General features: G+C 67.2%; 2 protein-coding genes across 2 annotated transcripts in view; one reads left to right on the top strand and one right to left on the bottom strand.

Annotated features, from left to right (window-relative positions):
• The first annotated feature begins 310 nt into the window (after nt 1-310).
• On the top strand, nt 311-11,460 carry PTPN23 (protein tyrosine phosphatase non-receptor type 23). Its single transcript, XM_041470213.1, has 25 exons — nt 311-474; nt 990-1,064; nt 1,330-1,457; nt 2,199-2,275; nt 2,381-2,430; nt 2,913-3,044; nt 3,373-3,453; nt 3,859-3,990; nt 4,155-4,202; nt 4,404-4,460; nt 4,595-4,653; nt 4,982-5,061; nt 5,163-5,277; nt 5,415-5,480; nt 5,584-5,729; nt 6,251-6,559; nt 6,879-7,033; nt 7,112-7,263; nt 7,470-7,649; nt 7,793-9,725; nt 9,867-10,048; nt 10,214-10,318; nt 10,406-10,544; nt 10,621-10,734; nt 10,810-11,460. Exons 1-25 carry the CDS (start codon nt 391-393, stop codon nt 11,356-11,358), a joined length of 5,148 nt encoding a protein of 1,715 aa, XP_041326147.1. The 5' UTR covers nt 311-390; the 3' UTR covers nt 11,359-11,460.
• Nucleotides 11,461-11,509: 49 nt separating this feature from the next.
• Nucleotides 11,510-19,657, bottom strand: part of LOC121355061 (SREBF chaperone) — a 36,209-nt gene continuing 28,061 nt past the window's right edge. Inside the window, exons 12-20 of the mRNA XM_041470221.1 lie at nt 19,395-19,590; nt 18,296-18,411; nt 17,665-18,214; nt 16,908-16,993; nt 16,223-16,305; nt 15,323-15,489; nt 14,159-14,239; nt 13,332-13,538; nt 11,510-12,741 (exon numbers count right to left, since the gene is read on the bottom strand). Of these exons, the coding sequence (XP_041326155.1) occupies nt 12,496-12,741; nt 13,332-13,538; nt 14,159-14,239; nt 15,323-15,489; nt 16,223-16,305; nt 16,908-16,993; nt 17,665-18,214; nt 18,296-18,411; nt 19,395-19,590 (1,732 nt within the window). The 3' untranslated portion in view covers nt 11,510-12,495. The remainder of the gene's footprint in view (nt 12,742-13,331; nt 13,539-14,158; nt 14,240-15,322; nt 15,490-16,222; nt 16,306-16,907; nt 16,994-17,664; nt 18,215-18,295; nt 18,412-19,394; nt 19,591-19,657) is intronic.

Raw genomic sequence — 19,657 nt, 5'->3', positions numbered from 1 at the left:
CAAATACCCAGCAGGACTCTGGGGGGCCGCGGGAGGCGGGGAGAAGGGTAATTAACGGGGTCATTAATTACAGCACTCCTGTAGGGGAGCCTTGAAAGGGCTGGGGAGGGGCTGGGCGTGGCCAGTTACCATAGCAACCACCCCGCCTTCGGGGCGGGGCTTCTCCCTTACAACATCCAATCAGCGGGTGAGGCGTCCCCATGGCAACGGCGCTTGTCCCGCCCCGTGTGGGCGTGGCCGCGCGATCACCTCTTTGTAGGGGTGGGGCGTCGCCCTGGGAACGGGGCCGGAAGTGTCGCGCGGACTCGGTGTCCCGTGAGCCCCCGCGCGCGGTTCCGGCGGGCCGGGCCGTGCCGGGATCGGGCCGGGATCGGGCCGGGCCGTGCCGGGATGGAGGCCGTGCCCCGCATGCCCATGATCTGGCTCGACCTCAAGGAGGCCGGGGAGTTCGCCTTCAACGCCGCCGTCAAGAAGGTGGGGCCGGGCTCGGGCCGGCGGGGCCTGGGCGGGCCGGGGGTTTGGAGGGGCGGGAGCGCCCTGCCCGGGGCCGCCGCCGTGTCCCTGCCGCCCCCGCGGGGCCCGGGTAATTAGTCACTTCATTAGCGGCGGCAAACACGCTCCGCCCCGGCCGGCGCTTCCCGGGCCGCCGAATTCACGGATGGGGAGCACCGGGGGCTCCCCAGCCTTGTGTCGCTCCCCCCGCGGCTTTGCGGGGCGCACGGGCGGTCCCCGGCAGTGTCCCCAGCATGCCGCACCTTGGGGCCGGGGCACCTTCTCTGTGCCACAAATCCCTTTTCCAGCCTCAGCCATCCCCGATCCCGTTCCCCGATCCCGTTCCCCGAGCCGTCCGTGGGTGTCAAACTCCCCGCTGCCCGGTGTCCCCGGTGCCCCCGCTGCCCGGTGTCCCCGGTGTCCCCGCTGCCCGGTGTCCCCGGTGCCCCCGCTGCCCGGCAGGGCCTCGGGGCCGCTCACCCTCTCCCGTCTCCCAGTTTGTCCTGAAGAACTATGGGGAGAACCCGGAGAGCTACAACGAGGAGCTGCGGAAGCTGGAGCTGCTCCGGCAGGTGAGGGGGCCCCGGGGCAGCCGGGGCTCTGCCGTGCTCCTGTCCCCTGCTGTGGCACACGGAGCAGCCCGTGGATGATCCCGGCGATCCACGGGCTGGGAGCTGCGGGCTGGGGGGAGCAGGGACAGCTCCTGTGCTGCCCCAGGGTCCCCCAAGCCCGGGGGGCCCGGCCAGCCCAGCCCAGCGCTGGGATTCCTCCTGAGCAGGAGGGCAGGAAGCCTTCCCAGGTGTCCCCAGAGCCTGTCCCCTCCCGTCCCGTTCCCAGAGCGCCGTCAGCGTGCCCAGGGACTTCGAGGGCTGCAGCACCTTGCGCAAGTACCTGGGGCAGCTGCATTTCCTGCAGAGCCGCATCCCCATGGGCCACGGCCAGGAGGCAGCCGTGCCCGTCACCTGGTGAGGGACGGGGTGGGATGGGGTGGGATGGGATGGGATAGGATGGGGGATCCAGGATTTGGTATCTGGGATGGGATGGGATAGGATGGGGGATCCAGGATACGATGGGGTATTTGGGATGGAGGGCTGGGATGGGGGATCCAGGATGGGAGCTCCTGTGATGGGATGGGGGATCCGGGATGGGGGATCCGGGATGGGGGATCCAGGATGGGGGATATGGGATGGGATGGGATGGGATAGGATGGGCGATCCAGGATACGATGGGGTATCTGGGATGGGGGGCTGAGCCAGGCAGGGTGTGGCTGTGCCCATCCTCTGAGGAGGAGCTGCTCCAGGAACCCCCTGGGGAATGTGGTCCTGCCCGGGGTGACATTCGGGATGGGGGATCCAGGATGGGGGATATGGGATGGGATGGGATGGGATAGGATGGGCGATCCAGGATACGATGGGGTATCTGGGATGGGGGGCTGAGCCAGGCAGGGTGTGGCTGTGCCCATCCTCTGAGGAGGAGCTGCTCCAGGAACCCCCTGGGGAATGTGGTCCTGCCCGGGGTGACATTGGGGGATCCCAGGAACCCCTTGGGGAGGACAGTGTCCTGCCTGGGGTGGCACAGGGGGATCCCAGGGGGAATGGGGTCCTGCAGAGGGGAGACCCAGGGACCCTTGGGGAATGGGGTTCCCAGTAATTCCTGCTCCTGGGAGAATCCCTGGTTGCTCCCTGTCCTGTGCCCCCTTCCCCCAGGACTGAGATCTTCTCGGGCAAGGCGGTGACACACGAGGACATCAAGTACGAGCAGGCCTGTGTCCTCTACAACCTGGGTGAGCTCCCTGACTCCAGCAGCCCTGGGGCTCCCTGGCCCAAGCCCCCGTTCCCAGGGGTGTTGGGGTGTCCCTGCCCCGCTGAGCCCCCGCCTGTCCCCACAGGAGCTCTGCATTCCATGCTGGGAGCCATGGACAAGCGCATGTCCGAGGAGGTAACGGCCCCAGCTCTGCCAGCTCTGTCCCTCTGGGCACTGCCAGCCGGGTGTGACAGGCCAGGGACTGTCCCTGTGCTGGGCACTGGCTGAACCTGGAACCTGTGGGGTTTGGGGTGTCCAGGACAGGACATGGAGGGGCTGGAGCAGAGCTGGGGAAGGGGGGAGCACCAGGGGGGACTCAGGAGGAACCCTGGGGACAGCAGGGGGTCAGGCTCTGCTCCCAGGGAACAGGACAAGAGGGAATGGCCTCAAGGGGAGGCTCAGGTGGGATATTGGGAATGCTCCTCCTGGAAAGGGCTCTCCAGCCCTGGCACAGCTGCCCAGGGCAGGGCTGGAGTCCCCATCTCTGCAGGGATTGAAAATCCCTGTGGATGTGGCACTTGGGGACATGGTCAGGGGTGGCCTTGGCTGTGCTGGGGGCTGGGTGGACTCCATGATCTGGGAAGTCTTTTCCAAACCCAACAATTCCATCCCCTCAGGGCATGAAGGTTTCCTGCACCCACTTCCAGTGTGCTGCTGGTGCCTTCACCTACCTGCGGGACCACTTCCCACATTCCTACAGCGTGGACATGAGCCACCAGATCCTCAGCCTCAACATCAACCTCATGCTGGTAGGGACTGGGGGCACGGGGACTCCTCCAGTGTGTCCATGGGGTTTGTGTTCCCTGTGCATCCAAGGGCACAGGACCCCAGTGTCCCCCAGGGGTTCTCTCTGGGGTCTGGGCTCTCTCCCAGGGTGGGGGGGATGGAGGTTTGGGAGGCACTGGGGGATCAGGGAAGGCTCAGTGCCATTCCTGGGCTCTCCCAGCACCCTCAGGGCTGATATTCCCTGTGCCACATCCACCCCTTGGGAAAGGGGCTGGAGCCAGTGGGTCCTGCCAGGGGTCTGGGCTGTCCCAAGGACTGGGGATGCTGACATTCCTCTCTTGTCCATGGCAGGGCCAGGCACAGGAGTGTCTCCTGGAGAAGTCCATGCTGGACAACAGGAAAAGCTTCCTTGTGGCCCGGATCAGTGCCCAGGTGAGCTCCAGGAGCTGCTCCCAGCACAGCCCTGCTCTGGGATCAGGAGCTGGAGAGGGACTTCGGGCAAGGGCCTGCAGTGACAGGACACAGGGAAAGGGAGGTGTGGGGGGAGTATTGGGAGGGAATTTGTGTCTGTGAGGTGGGTGAGGCACTGGGATGGAATTCCCAGAGCAGCTGTGGCTGCCCCTGGGTTCCTGAAAGTGCCCAAGGCCAGGCTGGATGGGGCTTGGAGCAGCCTGGGCTGGTGACAGTCCCTGGCTGTGGTCCCAAACACATCCCTGAGTTCCCCCAACCATTCCTCTGTGTGATCTGAGTCCTTGGGCTGGTGCTGGTGATTCCCTTCCCTGCCCTGGTTCCCCTGGGATCTGGAATTGTGGAATTCTCCCCTGTCCCTCTCCACAGGTGGTGGATTACTACAAGGAGGCCTGCCGGGCCCTGGAGAACTCAGAGACAGCCTCCCTGCTGGGCAAGATCCAGAAGGATTGGAAGAAGCTGGTCCAAATGAAAATCTATTATTTTGCTGCCGTGGCCCACGTGAGTGAGGGGGAGCTGGGGCTGGGGGGCTCTGCCTGTGCTCCCATCCCACCTCGGGATGCTCCTGCCAGCTCTGGAGCAGCCCTGGCTGCTCCCTGGGGTTTTCCTCCCCCTGTCAAAGCTCTCCCTGGAGTTACAGAGCTCTGACCCCTGTTTTCTTCCAGCTGCACATGGGGAAGCAGGCCGAGGAGCAGCAGAAATTTGGGGAGAGGGTAAGTGGGGCCGTGTCATCCCATTTCATCCTCTTCAGCCTCTGGATCGGGGTCCTGGGAAGGGCTTGTGTCCTGGAAGAGGCTGGGTACCCCAGCCGTGTCCTGGGTGCCCTGGGAGGGCCCTGGGGGGCTCTGGCCCTGGTGTCCCTGTGCAGAGCAGGGCAGTGCCCCCGGGCCGACCCCAGCCCCGCTCTCCTGCAGGTCATCTACTTCCAGAGCGCCCTGGACAAGCTCAACGAAGCCATCAAGCTGGCCAAGGTGAGTCCCTCCCTCTGGGCCCTGGGCTGCCAGGTGCAGGAGGAGCAGGACTGGGCTCGGCTCCAGGGGCTCTCCAGGCCTCTCTGATCCCATCTGGAGCACTCGGACAGCGATTGCCACTGTCACTCCCACAGGGCCAGCCTGAAACTGTGCAGGAAGCTCTGAGGTTCACCATGGATGTCATTGGTGGGAAGTGAGTCTGTGGGGCACCCCAGGGTGTCTCCATCCTTTTCCAGGAGTTGGGAATGTTGGTGGGCAGGGAGCCTGGGGAGCATTCCCGGTGTCCTGACATGCAGAGCCCAGCACTGCCCCAGGCCCTGAGGATGGATGATGGAGGGATGGAGGGATGGATGGATGGATGGATGGATGGATGGATGGATGGATGGATGGATGGCTGGCTGCTGTGGGAATTGCTGGAGCAATCCCAGGAGAACCAGGGGGGCTGAGCCTGTTGGGAGCGAGCTTAGGGAAGCAGGAATGCCGCCTGCTCCTTCTCTCCCAGCATCACTTCCCATTTCCAGGTACAATTCAGCCAAAAAGGACAACGACTTCATCTACCACGAGGCCGTGCCCGCGCTGGACACTCTGCAGTCTGTCAAAGGTCAGCTTCGGGGGGCTTTGGGGCCCCTGGGGACAGGGACCTGCTGGGATTGAGGGCAGCATCCCTTCGGGAGCGGTCCCAGCCCGGGCTGTGTCCCTCAGGTGCCCCCTTGGTGAAGGCTCTGCCCGTCAACCCCACGGACCCCGCGGTCACCGGCCCTGACATCTTTGCCAAGCTGGTGCCCATGGCTGCCCACGAGGCCTCGTCCCTGTACAGGTGTGTCCTGGTCGGCCCTGTATAGGTGTGTCCGGGCTCCAGCCAGAGCAGGATGGGAGGGGATGGCTGGAGCTGGGGCTGTGGAGCTGCTGGGTGTTTCCCTGCACTCATGGACTGTTCTGCTCTGTGCTGCCCAGCGAGGAAAAGGCCAAACTGCTGCGGGATGTGATGGCCAAGATCGAAGCCAAGAACGAAGTGCTGGAGTACGTGAGGGGCCCGAGCCTTCCGCCCCACGGTGACCCAGTGCTCCCGAGCCTCTGGAGGGGGGACACTGCCACCCCTCAGGGACCCCTCTGTGTCCCACAGCCAGTTCATGGACTCCATGCAGCTGGACCCTGAGACCGTGGACAACCTGGACATGTACAACCACATTCCGCCCGTGCTGATGGAGAAATGCGCCGCGCTCAGCGTGCGCCCGGACACCGTGCGCAACCTCGTGCAGTCCATGCAGGGTGAGGGCTCTGGGGCTGCCTCTGCTGCCTGCCTGGGGCTGGCACTGCTGCCTGCCTGGGGCTAGCTCTTGCTCCCTGCCTGGGGCTGGCACTGCTCCCTGCCTGGGGCTGGGGTCCCTGGGGGCTGCCTCTGCTGCCTGCCTGGGGCTGGCACTGCTGCCTGCCTGGGGCTAGCTCTTGCTCCCTGCCTGGGGCTAGCTCTTGCTCCCTGCCTGGGGCTGGCACTGCTCCTTGCCTGCGGCTGGGGGCTGCCACTGCTCCCTGCCTGGGACTGAGGGTCCTGGGACCAGCATTATTCCCAAGGTGTTGGGAGTGTTCTCACACATGGCTTGTTCTGTACTGGCATCAATTCCTGAATCCCAAAGCATTTTCCCTGTGGGATGGGAGGGGGGATGACCCCAAGGGCATGGGTGCCCAGGAGCCCAACACTGAACGCGTGGGCTGCCGTGTCCCTGCCTGGCTCCAGGCCTGGGGCAGGCAGGAGGTGTCCCCACGCCCACCAGCCCCCCGTGCCCCCCCAGTGCTCTCGGGGGTCTTCACCGACGTGGAGGCGTCGCTGAAGGAGATCCGGGACCTGCTGGAGGAGGACGAGGCGCAGGAGCGGAAGCTGCAGGAGCTGCTGGGGAGGGTCCCGCCGGCCCCAGCGTCCCCCCCGGGGCTGGCCGAGGTGAGCAAGGAGTGCTCCAAGTACCTGGAGCTGCACGAGAAGGCGAGCTTCACCAACACCGAGCTGCACCGCGCCATGAACCTGCACCTGGGCAACCTGCGCCTGCTCGGCGGCCCCCTGGAGCAGGTGCGGGCCGCGCTGCCCACCCCCACGCTCTCCGAAGGTGAGTCCTGCCCGGGGGGCTGGAAGGGCTGTACTTGTACCCCTTGTGTGCCCCCAGGGGCTGGCAGTGCCCCTGGGCTAGGGGAGGAAGGGCTGTCCCTCTCCGTGTCCCCGCCATGTCCCCAAGTGTCACCTGGCACTGGCACAGTCTGTGTCAGCGCGGTGGGGGCTCGCCCGCAGGGAACGAGCAAAGTGGGCGCTGTTTGGGGACAAAGGGGACAGCGGCTGTCCCAGGCAAGGCCTGGCTCCGCAGATCCCAGCCCGCGGGTTCCCTGGGTTCCTCGGGATCAGCCCCGCCCCTGAGCCCGCCCCACCCCCAGACGACAAACAGGTGCTGCAGAACCTGAAGCGGATCCTGGCCAAGGTGCAGGAGATGCGGGACCAGCGCATGTCCCTGGAGCAGCAGCTGCGGGAGATGATCCAGAAGGATGACATCACCACCTCGCTGGTCACCACTGACCGCTCCGAGATGAAGGTGGGCCTGGGGACACCCCTGCGTCCCCCTGGGGACCGCTCTGTCCCACAGCCCCCAGACCCTCCCGTGTCCCGGCAGAAGCTCTTCGAGGAGCAGCTGAAGAAGTACGACCAGCTCAAGGTGTACCTGGAGCAGAACTTGGCTGCCCAGGAGAACGTGCTCAAGGCCCTGACGGACGCCAACGTCAAATACGCGGCCGTGCGCAAGGCCCTGGCCGAGGTGGAGCACAAGTGAGTGAGGAGGGCAGCCCTGGGGGGGCTCAGAGCCCAGGAACAGCCCTCACTTCTGTCCCGCCCCACTGCTGGGCTGTGGTGGCTTTGTCCTGTCCTTGTGCACATCCCAGTGGGAGGCAGAGGGTCCCACAGGTGCCTGGCGCTGGGTGCCCACCTTTACCCTGGCACTGCGTCCTGCTGAGCCCCCCCGTGCCCTGTCCCAGGTGGAACACGACTGTGCAGACCCTGGTGGCCTCCTACGAGGCCTATGAGGACCTGATGAAGAAGTCCCAGGAGGGGAAGGATTTCTACACGGACCTGGAGGGGAAGGCGGCCAAGCTGCTGGAGCGGGCCCGGGCCGCGTGCCAGGCCAGCGAGGCCCACCGGCAGCAGCTGCTGGAGAGGTGGGTGGGCACTGAGACCCCCGGGGCTGAGAAGGGCCTGGGGAGCTGTGGGTGGTGGTCTGGGGGCAGGGGGAGTCTCCTGGTGCCCGTGGGGCAGTGGGGAGCAGCACCCCGCCCCACACTGAGACCCCCGCCCTCCCCAGGGAGCTGAAGAAGCAGCCGCCCCCCCGGCCCACGGCCCCCAAGCCCCCCCTGCAGAAGAAGGCGCTGGACGAGGCCGGGGGCCCCGAGGCCGCCGAGCTGGGCTCCCTGGCGCTGTCGGAGCTGCCAGAGGAGCTGCGGAGCCTCCCCCCGGAGCTGCTGCCCGGGCCCCTGGGCCAGCTGCCGGCCCCAGCGCTGGCCGCCCTGGCCGGGGGGCTGCGGCCCGCCGAGCCCTACATGCTGCCGGGGGGGGTGGCCAGCGCCCCGCTGCCCCCCCTGGCCCCCACGCCCCCCTTCCCGGGGCACTACCGCCTGCCCGGGCCTCCCGCCGTGCCCGGGCCCTTTCCTGCCCCCGGGGGGGTCCCGGGGCAGCTCCTGCAGCCCTCGGCCCCGGCCCCCGGCCCCGCCGCCCCCCAGCTCTTCCCGGCCGCGCCGCTGATCCGCGCCCCGGCGCAGCCGGCCTTCGGGGGGGGCCCCCACGTGCCGCCCCCGCGCTCGTCCCCCCAGCACGGGCCCCCGGCCGTGGGTGCCCAGCCGGGGCTGGGGGGCCACGAGCCCCCGGGCACCCGCCCGGCCACCACCACGGTGGACAGCGTCCAGGCCCCCATCTCCAGCTGCTCCGTGCCCCCCCGGGGACCCGCGGGCCCCTTCCTGCCCCCCCAGCGCCCGGGGGCACCCCCAGCACCCTTCCCCTACCCCGCGGGGGGGGTGCAGCCTTTCGGGGCGCCGGCTCAGGCCCCCTTCCCCCCGGCACAGCCCCCGCCCGCCTTCGCCCAGGGCCCCCAGCAGTTCCCCCCGGGTCCCTTCCTGCCCCCAGGCCGAGCCCAGGCCCCCCTGCCCTTCCAGCAGCCCCCCCGAGTCCCCCTGGCGCCCCCGGCCCAGTTCCCGCAGCAGCAGCAGCGCTTCAGCGCTCCGGGGGCGCAGCTGCCCCCGCCGGCCCCGGCGCAGGCCCCGCTGCCGCCCCAGCTCTACCAGCTCCCGGGGCAGGACCAGCTGCCCGCCACGGGCCTCGCCCCGCACCCGGGGGCCGTGCCCTTCCCCAGGACCCCCGCCCAGAGCGGCCCCCCGGCCCTGGGCGGGCTCCAGCCGGTGCCCGCCGTGTCCCCCGCCCTGCCCTTCTGCCCCAGCCCGGCTCCCCCCGGCGCCCAGCTGCCCCCCGGAACCATGGCCCTGGGTCCCCCCGCGCCCGCCCCGCCCAGCCAGGCCCCTTCCCCCGGGCCGCTGCCGGGCGCCGTGGTGGTCCAGGGCCCGCTGGTCCCGTCCCCGGCGCCGTCCCCGTCCCCAGCGCTGCCCATGCAGCCCCCGGCGCCGCGGCCCCCGCCCGCGCTGCCCCCGCCGGGCTCCGCGGAGGCGCCGTTCCCGCGGCAGAGCCCCTGCCCCGCCGACCTGCTGTCCTCCAGCCCCGAGAGCCAGCCCGGCGGCTCGGCCGCGCCCGGGGGGCTGCTGCAGCCCACCAAGGCGGGGGCGCAGGAGGGGCAGCGGCCCCGGGCCGTGCAGCTCATCGAGGCCGACCCGTACGCGGAGCCCGAGCGCATCCGGCGGCTGCTGGCGGAGCTGGAGCGGTTCCGCGGCCTGGCCGAGCGGCTGGAGCGGCCCGCGCCCGGCGGCGGCTCCGAGCTGGACGCGCTCTGGAAGGAGCTGCAGGAGGCCCAGGAGCGCGACGCCCGGCAGCGCTCCATCGCCATCGCCCGCTGCTACTCCATGAAGAACCGGCACCAGGACATCATGCCCTACGACCGCAACCGCGTCGTGCTGCGCTCGGGCAAGGACGACTACATCAACGCCAGCCGCGTGGAGGACCTGTCCCCGTACTGCCCCGCGCTCATCGCCACCCAGGCCCCGCTGCTCGGCACCGCCGCCGACTTCTGGCTCATGATCTACGAGCAGAAGGTGTCCGTGGTTGTCATGCTCGTGTCCGAGCAGGAGCTGGACAAGGTGCGTCCCGTCCCGGGTGTGGGGCCGGCCGGGCGGGGTCCCGGGGATGGGACACCCTGCCCGGTGCCCGTGGGCGGGTGCCACCGGGCCCTGCGGGGCCCGAGGGTCCCCGGGCTGTGCTGACGGCCCGTCCCGCGGCAGAAGGTGCTCCGGTACTTCCCGTCGGAGCGGGGCCAGCCCGTGGCCCACGGGCCACTGACCGTGGTGCTCACCAGCCTGCGTGTGACCCCCACGCACGTGGAGCGGATGCTGACGCTGCAGTACCGGGACCAGAGCCTCAAACGCACCGTGGCCCACCTCCAGTTCACCTCCTGGCCTGAGCTGTACGCGGGGGGACAAAGCGGGGGTCGGGGGGCCCTGGGAGCCCTGATCTTGGGTGGGGGCAGTTCTGGGACCCGGGCTCCAGGGTTGGGGAGGGTTTGGGCAGCCCTGACCCATCGGGGGGCCTGAGTGCAGAGCCCCCCCAGCGAGCACGCGTTCCCCCCCAGGGGCCTGCCCGACAGCAAGGGGAGCCTCCTGCGCTTCATCCAGGAGGTGCACGGCCATTACCTGCACCAGCGGCCGCTGCACACCCCGGTCGTGGTGCACTGCAGGTGAGCCGGGCCCGGGGCTCCCGGGGCGGGGCAGAGGGGCTCCCCCTCCTCTGCTGGCTCTGTCACGGCTCGGGGGTGTCTCCGCAGCTCCGGCGTGGGCCGCACCGGCGCCTTCTGCCTGCTGTATGCCGCCGTGCAGGAGGTGGAGGCCGGGAACGGCATCCCGGACCTGGCGCAGCTGGTGAGGCGGATGCGGCAGCAGCGCAAGCACATGCTGCAGGAGAAGGTACTGCGGGCGGGGTGCTGCAGCCGGGGGGCGTGGGGCTGCACCCCCCGGGCCTCACCGTGTCCCCTCCCCGCAGCTGCACCTCAAGTTCTGCTTCGAGGCCGTGCTGCTCCACGCCGAGCAGGTGCTGCTGCGCCACGGCGTGGGCGGCCCCAGCCTGGCCAAGCCCCCCAACAGCACCTCCCCCAAGGTGGGTGTAGGGGCGTGCCGGGGGTCTTCGGGGAGCTGTGCCACTGCCAGGGCTCACGGGGCCGCGCTCCCCCAGCTCTACTTCCAGCAGGACCCCCAGGACCTGGTGCTGGGGGGGGACGTGCCCATCAGCTCCATCCAGGCCACCATCGCCAAGCTCAGCATCAAAGCGGGGGGGCCCGGTGCCGAGCCCGGGGAGGGCTGGGGGGCGGACCCCGGCCCCGCTCCGGGCCCCGTGGAGCCCGAGGTGCCGCTGGCGATCCCTGACGGCGTCGTGGATGGTGTTGGTGCCCCCGAGCCCGAGCCCCCCGCCCCGCGGCCGCCCCTCCCGGAGGCGCCGGGTGACACTGAGAGCAGCAACCACGTCGGGGGGGAGAGCCCCGAGGGGCCGGGGGGGCCGCCAGAGCCCCCCGCTGCCCCCCCGGCCTCCTCCTCCTCCTCCCTGGAGCTCTTGGCCTCGCTGACGCCCGAGGCCTTCAGCCTGGACGCGTCCCTCAAGGGCAAGCAGCGCATGAACAAGCAGAACTTCCTGCAGGCACAGCCGGGCGAGGGGCTCCGGGCGCTCCGGCCCAGCGACGACCCCCTCAGCATGCTCGACCCCCTCTGGACCCTCAACAAGGCGTGAGGGGGGCGGGGGCCCCCCGGCCCCCAGCCCCACTTTGTTTGACTCCAGGTAGAACTGACTTTTTCAGCTCTTTGCTACTAAAATAAAGCGAGTTTATCTGCAGGGCCGGGCCCCGGTGCTGCCGGAGCGGGGGGTCAGGGCTGAGCCGGGCTCGGGTTAGTTCCGTTTAATGGATGTTCTGCACACGTTATAAAACACGATCCGTACAAAAAGCGTCCCCTGTACAGCACAAAGGTACAGCTGGGCGAAGGCCACCCGCGGGGCTGGGCCGGGGTCCCGGGGGGCCCCCCTGCCCCAGGCCGGCGCCGCCTCTACAATCACCGGGGGTCGAGAACAGACGTCGTGGGCGCTCGGGGCACGGCGGGACGGGCCGGGAGCCCGGCCCGGGCGGGGCCGTGCCCGGGGGAGCACCGGCTGCTGCCCCGGCCCTGGCTGTGCCCTGCCCGGGTCCCTCCCCAGCGCCTGCAGGAGGGGGGCGAGAGCTCCGCTCCCAACCTGAGAAAAGCCTCCTCTGGCCCCGCAGCGGGAGGAGGAGGAGGAAGGGGAGGAGGAGGAGGAAGGTGCTATTGCTGCAGACGGGGCGCAGGAGGGAGCCGGGCAGGGCAGCTGTGCCAGGGCACGGCAAGGGCAGCGCTGCCGGGGCCGGGCCCCGCGCCCCCTGCCCCAATAAATAACTATTTACAGCGTATAAATAAATAGAGTGGGGGCAGCTGCGGCCCCGGGCGGGCTCGGGCCGGGCCCTGCCGCGCCCTAAGGCACGTGGGGGCCGAGCCGCGCCCAGGAGGGGCCGGTCCCGGTCCCGGTCCCGGTCCTCTCCCGTCTGCCACCCGGGGCTGTCCGAGGGCTGTTCGGTGTCCTGGGGCGGTGCTGGCCCGGGACAGCCACTGCTGGGTGTCCGGCCTGGGAGCCACCACGCTGTCCCCGCTCTGCCCTGTCCCGCCCCGTGTCCCTCTGCACCATGGCGCTGCCGGGGCTCCCCGAGTCCGCTTGGAAGGTGCCGGACCGGGGAGAGCAGAGGAGGGCGGCGGCCCCACCCCGCTCGGTGGCCGGGCTCGCTCCGGTGGCACGGATGGAGCACGGAGCAGGGGCCCTGTCCCCTCAGGCACAGCCCCGAGCCCCGCCGGCCCCTCCTCCTGCTCAGTCCAACTTCTCCAGCACCGAGGGCACGTAGACCAGGCTGAGCTCGCTGCCGAAGTTGCAGACGATGGCGGCGTTCTCCAGCACCAGGATCTGCCGCGCCGGCTGCGACTCGTTGCTCTTGCCCAGGTAGACGGTCTGTAGCAGGTCCCCGTAGCCGATGTCCCAGAAGGACACGCAGCCCTGGCCCCCCGTCACCAGCAGGTTGTCGGAGATGACGCCCAGGCTGGCGCCGCAGCCCAGCTCCTGCGGGAGGAGGGCGGAGAGCTGAGCTCCGAGGGCTGCGGGGGGCAGAGCCCGGTGCCACACCCAGCCTGACCGGAGCCTTTGCGTGTCACGGGGAGGCTGACATGGAACAGAGGTGTCTGCAGGGTCTGGTGGGGGCCTGGAAAACCCAGGAGGACCCCTGAGGGTGTGAGGTGGAGCTGGGGAGTCTCAGCCTGGAGAAAAGGGGGCTCAGGGGGGCCCTTGTGGCTCTGCACAGCTCCTGCCAGGAGGGGACAGCCGGGGGGGTCGGGCTGTGCTCCAGGGAACAGGGACAGGAGGAGAGGGAACGGCCTCAGGCTGGGCCAGGGCAGCTCAGGGTGGACACCAGGAGGAATTTCTCCATGGAAAGGGGGATCAGACTGTGGAAGGGGCTGCCCAGGGTAGCACAGCAGTCCCCTTCCCCAGAAACATTTAGAAGCCCTGTGGATGTAGCACCCGGGGACACAGTGAGTGGGGTGGCCTTGGCAGCGCAGGGGGTGGTTGGACTCCGTGGACTCCGAGGGTTTTCCAACCCAAGCAATGAATTCCTGGTTTCCTGGTTAGCCCCCCCAGCTGCCCCCAGCTCCCACCTGCTGGATGGAGTAGAGCTTGATGCCCGAGCTGCGGTCCCAGATGCTGATGACGTCGTCCAGGCCGCTGCTGATGACGCAGGACGTGGTGCAGGTCAGGGAGGTGACGTCCCCGCGGTGGGCGAACATGTGGCTGACGCGGCTGCCCGTCAGCACGTCCCACAGGCAGATGGCCCCGTCCTGGCCACCGCTGGCCAGCACCATGGTCTGCAGGGCACGGGGGCCACGTCAGCGCCGGGGCACGCACGGTGCCACCGACGCTCCCGGCTGCAGGAGGTGAGCGAGCGTGGGCTGCACCCCCGGACTGCCAGCCCAGGGCTTCCCTGCCTGTTCCTGAGCTTGAGCAGGCTGGGGGACAGAGCCCAGGGCCCCCAGGAGCCCCAGTGCAGAGGCACCCGAGGTCACAGGGTGGTCATGGGGTACGTGGGGTGGGAGAGCACCTGGGGGCACACGCTGCTGTAGGGAGCACACTGGGGACTGTCACTCCTCCCAGGGACTGGGGGCAGAGCCTCCCTGGGGGCTCAGGCCCTGTTTCAGCCCTGCTCAGCCCCAGCTGGCAGTGCAGGAACAGGGATTCCCTGCTCCAGGACAGAGAAGCAAGAGATCTCCAGGGAAAGATTGCTGAGCTCACAGTGAACTGGGGGAAAACTCTGGCTCGGCCAGAGAGAGATGGAGGAAGCCAGGTGAGTGCTTCCAGCTGAGCCACTGGCTCAGGGATGGGACCAGGGATGAGCCAGGGATGGGCTGAGGTGTGATCTCAAGGATGGGTTCAGGTAGCAGCTCAGGTGTGAAGGCAGCTGGGGCTCAGGCCCAGCAGCTCCCCGTACCTGGTCGATGTACACGGCAGTGATGGCTCCCGAGTGGCCCTGCAGGGTGAACAGGCAGCACGAGTCCTCCAGCCGGAACACCTGGGGCAGGAGAGGCCCGAGTGAGGCTCTGGGCCAGCTGGGCTCGGGGTGGGGCCACCTGAGCTCCCCACGGCACAACAGGTCACCCTGGTCCCACTGTGGCACAGCCAGAGCCTGCCCGTGGTGCCAGGGGCCACGGGGTGCTGCAGGGCAGGGGCAGGTCACGGCTGGTGGGCAGTGCCAGGGTGGTCACAGGGCAGAGACTGCACAGCTGAAGGGGAAGCGGAGAAGGGACACCCCAGAACCTGGGTCTACCACTCAGGCAATGTCACAGCAGCCTCATGGAATGCTCCAGTCTGGGGGTACAGGGGCTGGAAAGACCCTGGGGTGCTGGTGGACGTGACCAGCTGTGCCCAGGTGGGCAAGAGGCCAATGGCTCCTGGATTGTGTCAAAACCAGTGTGGACACAGCCCAGGGCAGGGACTGTTCCCCTGTGCTGGCCCTGCTGAGGAACCTCACATCCTGGAGGCTGCTTTGGGTCCCCCCCCCCAACAAGAAGACCTGAAGGGGCTGGAGCTTGTCCAGGGAATGGAGCTGGAGCCCCAGGAGGGGCTGAGGGAGCTGGGAAGGGGCTCAGCCTGGAGAAAAGGGGGATCAGGGGGGACCTTGTGGTTCTGCACAACTCCTGACAGGAGGGGACAGCCGGGGGGTCGGGCTCTGCTCCCAGGGAACAGGGACAGGAGGAGAGGGACGTTTAGGTTGGATATTGGGAAAACTTCATGGAAAGGGTGGTCAGGCACTGGAAGGGGCTGCCAGGGCAGTGGTGGAGTGAATGGATTTAAAGGCCACATGGATGTGGCACTTGGGGACATGGGTTAGCGGTGGCCTTGCAGTGCTGGGGACTGGTTGGACTTGGCAGTCTTGAAGAGCTGTCCCCAGCTCAGTGATTCCACAATTCTTTGGCGTCACCCATTCCCGAGGGTCGCACGCTCAGCTCAGGGTGACACTCTGGGCTCTGTCCTTTGACTCCTCGCTGAGCAGACCCCAGGGCCCCCCGAGCCCCCCGGTGCCCCGCTCACCCGCAGGGTGTGGTCCTGGCTGAGCAGACCCCAGGGCCCCCGAGCCCCCCGGTGCCCCGCTCACCCGCAGGGTGTGGTCCTGGCTGCCGGTGACGAGGCGGCCGGCGGCGGCCCTGAGCGCGGTGATGGGCTTGTGGTGCGCGCAGGCCACGCTGTGCGTCACCCGGCAGCGCAGCGCGGCCCCGCGGCACAGCTCCGGCGACGGCGGCACGCTGCTCCTGCCCGGGCCACCTGCGGGCAACGCGGGCCTCAGCTGGGCATGGCCACCTCGGGGCTCTGGGGAATTGGGGCATGGTACCGCAGCTAAGGACAGCTGAGTGAGGGCCTCCAGGGGCAGAGAATTCCAGACTGGTTTGGGATGGAAGAGCCCTCAAAGCCCATCCAGTCCCACACCCCGCCTGCCAGGGGCAGGGACACTTTCCACCATCCCAGGGCAGGGACACTTTCCACCATCCTGGGGCAGGGACACTTTCCACCATCCCAGGTTGCTCCTGGGATAGCCCCATCCAGCCTGACCTTGCACGCTGCCCCCAGGGATGGGGCAGCCGCAGCTTCTCCACGAAATTCATTCCAGTCCCTTGCCACTCTCCAGGGAAGAATCTCTCCCCAGTATCCCATCTGAATCATCCCCTCTGTCCTCTCCAGGAGCAAAGGAACCCCCTGCTCTAAGCAGTCACCCCATGGGCCCCTCTGGGCTGGGCTGTGCTTGGCCAAGGGCTCAGGCTGTTCCCAGGATGGGAAGGGTGAGACAGAGAGAAAGGAGAGAGAGGCAGGAGCAAAGGGCAGCATGGGGATGGTGTCCCAGCACAGGGAGCTCCCTCAGCTCGGCACAGCTCCGGGTGCTTCTGGAGCAGTTACCACCAAAGCTGAAGGGGGTGTGAGGAAGACTCAGCTGTGAGGAAGAAGAGGGAGGAGGGGAAGGCAGGAGCTCAGGGCAGCGCACTGACATTCCAACACCGCTCACCTCGGAACTGCAGGTGGTTCAAGGACGTGTGTGTCTCCAGAGAGAAGAAATCCAAGGAGCCGTTCAGCCGGGCAGCCACGATTCTGAGGGACAGACGTGGGGGCTGAGGGGGCCCCTCCCCGAGCCCCAAACCTGGACACCCCCAGGCCAAGCACAGACCACCCACCCCAGGAGGAGGCTGCACAGAGCTGGGCTGGGAGACTGGACACAGCTCCAAATGGACTGGCCAGTGGCAGTGCCTCTGAACAGCAGTGACCCGAAGGTGTCCCAGCCCTGGAACCCTCTGGATATCCAGCTACTGGCAAGACTGAGGGCTGAAGAACTGGCTGCTGGAGCAGACCTGGAGCCAGGAAAGCTGGTGAGAGGTGGATTCACAGAGGATTAGGCTGGATGTGAGGTTGGACAGCAAGAAAAGGTGGCTGGGCACTGAATGGTCTCCTTTGGGAATGGTGACAGCTCCAGAGCTCAGGAGTGTTTGGACAAAGCTCTCAGGCACAGGGTGGGGTTGTTGGGGTGCCTTGGGCAGGGCCAGGGGTTGGACTCCATGATCCCTGGGGGCCCCTTCCAGCTCAGGATATTCCATGACACTGATTCCAAGGACGAGACATCCCAGCCGAGCCTCTGCTGCCGGGAGCTGCTGTGGAGGTTGGGGCTGGGGAGCTGCAGCACCTGCACAAGGAGTTACCTGTTGTTGAGGAAGACGAGGGCTGTGATGCCGGATTGTCCTTCATCATTGCTGCTGCGGAGGGTCCCCTCGATGGCATCCCACACCTGGGGGAGGAGGGGTCACTGCGGTGACACTGGCCAGAGGAGCACTGGACACAGGGCAATCTGGGATCCTGAACAGCTCTGTGTGCTCTGCTCCCAACCCCGAGCTGAGTGAGCAGGTCACAGCTCCCTGTGCCTGATTCCAGGCTGTGTGACCTCCTGCCTCCCATTGCTGCATCCCTGCTCCTCATCTCCACCTCGGTTACTGCATCCCTGTTCCTCATCTCCACCTCTGTTACTGCATCCCTGCTCCTCCTCTCCACCTCTGTTACTGTGTCCCTGTTACAGCATCCCTGTTCCTCATCTCCACCTGTTACTGTGTCCCTGTTACTGCATCCCTGCTCCTCTTACTGTGTCCCTGTTACGGCATCCCTGTTCCTCATCTCCACCTCTGTTACTGCATCCCTGCTCCTCATCTCTATCTCCTGTTACTGCATCCCTGCTCCTCATCTCCACCTCTGTTACTGTGTCCCTGCTCCTCATCTCTATCTCATCTCCACCTAGGTTACTGCATCCCTGTTCCTAATCTCCACCTGTTACTGTGTCCCTGTTACTGCATCCCTGCTCCTCATCTCTATCTCCTGTTACTGCATCCCTGCTCCTCATCTCCACCTCTGTTACTGTGTCCCTGCTCCTCCTCTCCCCCTTCCCCTTGCCGTGTCCCCGCTCCTCACCTCCAGCTTGCCATTACTCCTGCCAGCCACGATCAGGTTCCCCTGCAGTTCCAGGCTCCAGATGGAGCTCTCCAGGTCCCCTCCCCAGGACTGCGGGGCTGAGGGTTTGTCACAGCCCGCGCAGGGATCGTCCCCGCAGCCGCCCTCGCCCTCGCCGCAGGCCGGGGCGCGGCCGCTGCCGCCGCAGAGCCCGGCGGGGCCGTGCGGGGCCGGGAGCCCCGGGAAGCTCATGCTCCTGCAGCCCGAGCTGCCGTGCTCCTCGTACACCTTCCCAACCAGGCTGCTGAAGTCGTATCCCGAGTCCTTGTGCCGAGCGCCCACGGCCCGCAGCCGCGGCTCCGACTCGGCCGCCTTGGCGTGCTCCAGGAAGTTGGTGTCGATGAGGGAGGTGAGGTCGGGCTGGTCACAGAACAGGGGGGGCTGGGGGGGCCCCAGCAGCCGTTTCAGCTGGTGACTGCTCTCAAAGGAGTCCTCCAGCCCGCTCTTGCCGTCCGGGCTGGGATCCCAGCCCTCCTGGTAGTCGAAGATGCCGCTGCTGTCCCGGCGCAGCCTGGAAGGAAGGCAAAGCTCAGCCCCTCGGCCGCGGGCTGCCTCCCGGAGCAGGGCTGTGGGGACACGGCCAGGGCCATACCTGGGCTTGGGGATGACAGTGAGGCAGTCGCCCGTCTGCGCGTCCCACACGCGGATCTGCCCCACCAGGCAGCAGCTCACCAGCAGCATCCCGTCGCTGGCCAGGCACTCGATGTCCTGCGAGGGAGGAAGGACAGGCACAGCTCAGTGGGGCACCACCGAGGCCTCGGGATCCTGAGGGAGCCTGGTGTGGCTGCACGACTGCAGAGATGATGGATTTTATGTCAGAACTGGCTGGGCTAGGAACTGAGGGACAGTGAGGACATGGATGTCCCTGGAAGGGTCCGAGGCCAGGTTGGATGGGGCTTGTGGAAGGTGTCCCTGCCATGGCAGGGGTGGCATTGGATGAGTTTCCAGGTCCCTTTCAACCCAAACCAGTCTGGGATTCCAGGATCTCTGCCCAGAGACCTCAGTGTGCACTGGACTGCTGCAAATCCGATTCCATCTGTCTTGCCTTCCCTAAAGAATTCTGTCCCAGTTTGAAGGCAGGATCAGGAGCAGAGATACAGCTTTCCTGGGAGACACAGCCCAGCACTGTAAACTCGTCTGTCTGAATGCCCAAGAGCTTTGTTTCTTCTCAGCCATGTCCCTTTCAACCCAAACCAGTCTGGGATTCCAGGATCTCTGCCCAGAGACCTCAGTGTGCACTGGACTGCTGCAAATCCGATTCCATCTGTCTTGCCTTCCCTAAAGAATTCTGTCCCAGTTTGAAGGCAGGATCAGGAGCAGAGATACAGCTTTCCTGGGAGACACAGCCCAGCACTGTAAACTCGTCTGTCTGAATGCCCAAGAGCTTTGTTTCTTCTCAGAACAGGAAGAATCCCAGACTCACCCTGGTGGAAAAATCCCTCCCAGACCAGGGAGTCACACCAGTGACTGATCCCCACCCCATCACCCAGCCCAGAGCACCGAGTGCCACATCCAGCTGTCCCCTGGAGCTCAGCAATGTGGAGGAATCCCAGCAAAGCAGGGAGTGGAATCCCGAGGCGGTGACGGTGGGAACTGCAGACAGCAAGCCCCAGGAGGAGACGAGAACGTGCTGCAGGAATTTCATGCTCCACTAACCTTTCTTTAGGAGTTTTTTCCTAAGCTGGACCTACCATGAGGTGTCCCCTGAGGACCAGGGGCACGATCTCGGTCTCGGGGGGCGAGTAGCCGTAGTCGTCGCAGGGCAGGTCCCCCCGGCGGCGCCGGCCCGGCCCGTTCTGCCCGTAGTTCTTGGGGCACAGCACCCGGTACAGGCAGAACAGCAGCAGCACCAGCAGGATGCCTGACGCCAGGCCCAGAGCAGCCACCCTGCGGGAGACACGGGAAGAAAATAAACTCCACTTTCTAGTCCACGGATAGATTTGGGAAGTCTTGT

This window comes from Pyrgilauda ruficollis, unplaced genomic scaffold, assembly GCF_017590135.1.
Source record: "Pyrgilauda ruficollis isolate IOZ18807 unplaced genomic scaffold, ASM1759013v1 scaffold242, whole genome shotgun sequence".
Classification (NCBI taxonomy): domain Eukaryota; kingdom Metazoa; phylum Chordata; class Aves; order Passeriformes; family Passeridae; genus Pyrgilauda; species Pyrgilauda ruficollis.
Note: the sequence above shows the minus strand (reverse complement) of the source record. Positions and strands in the feature narration are given on the sequence as shown.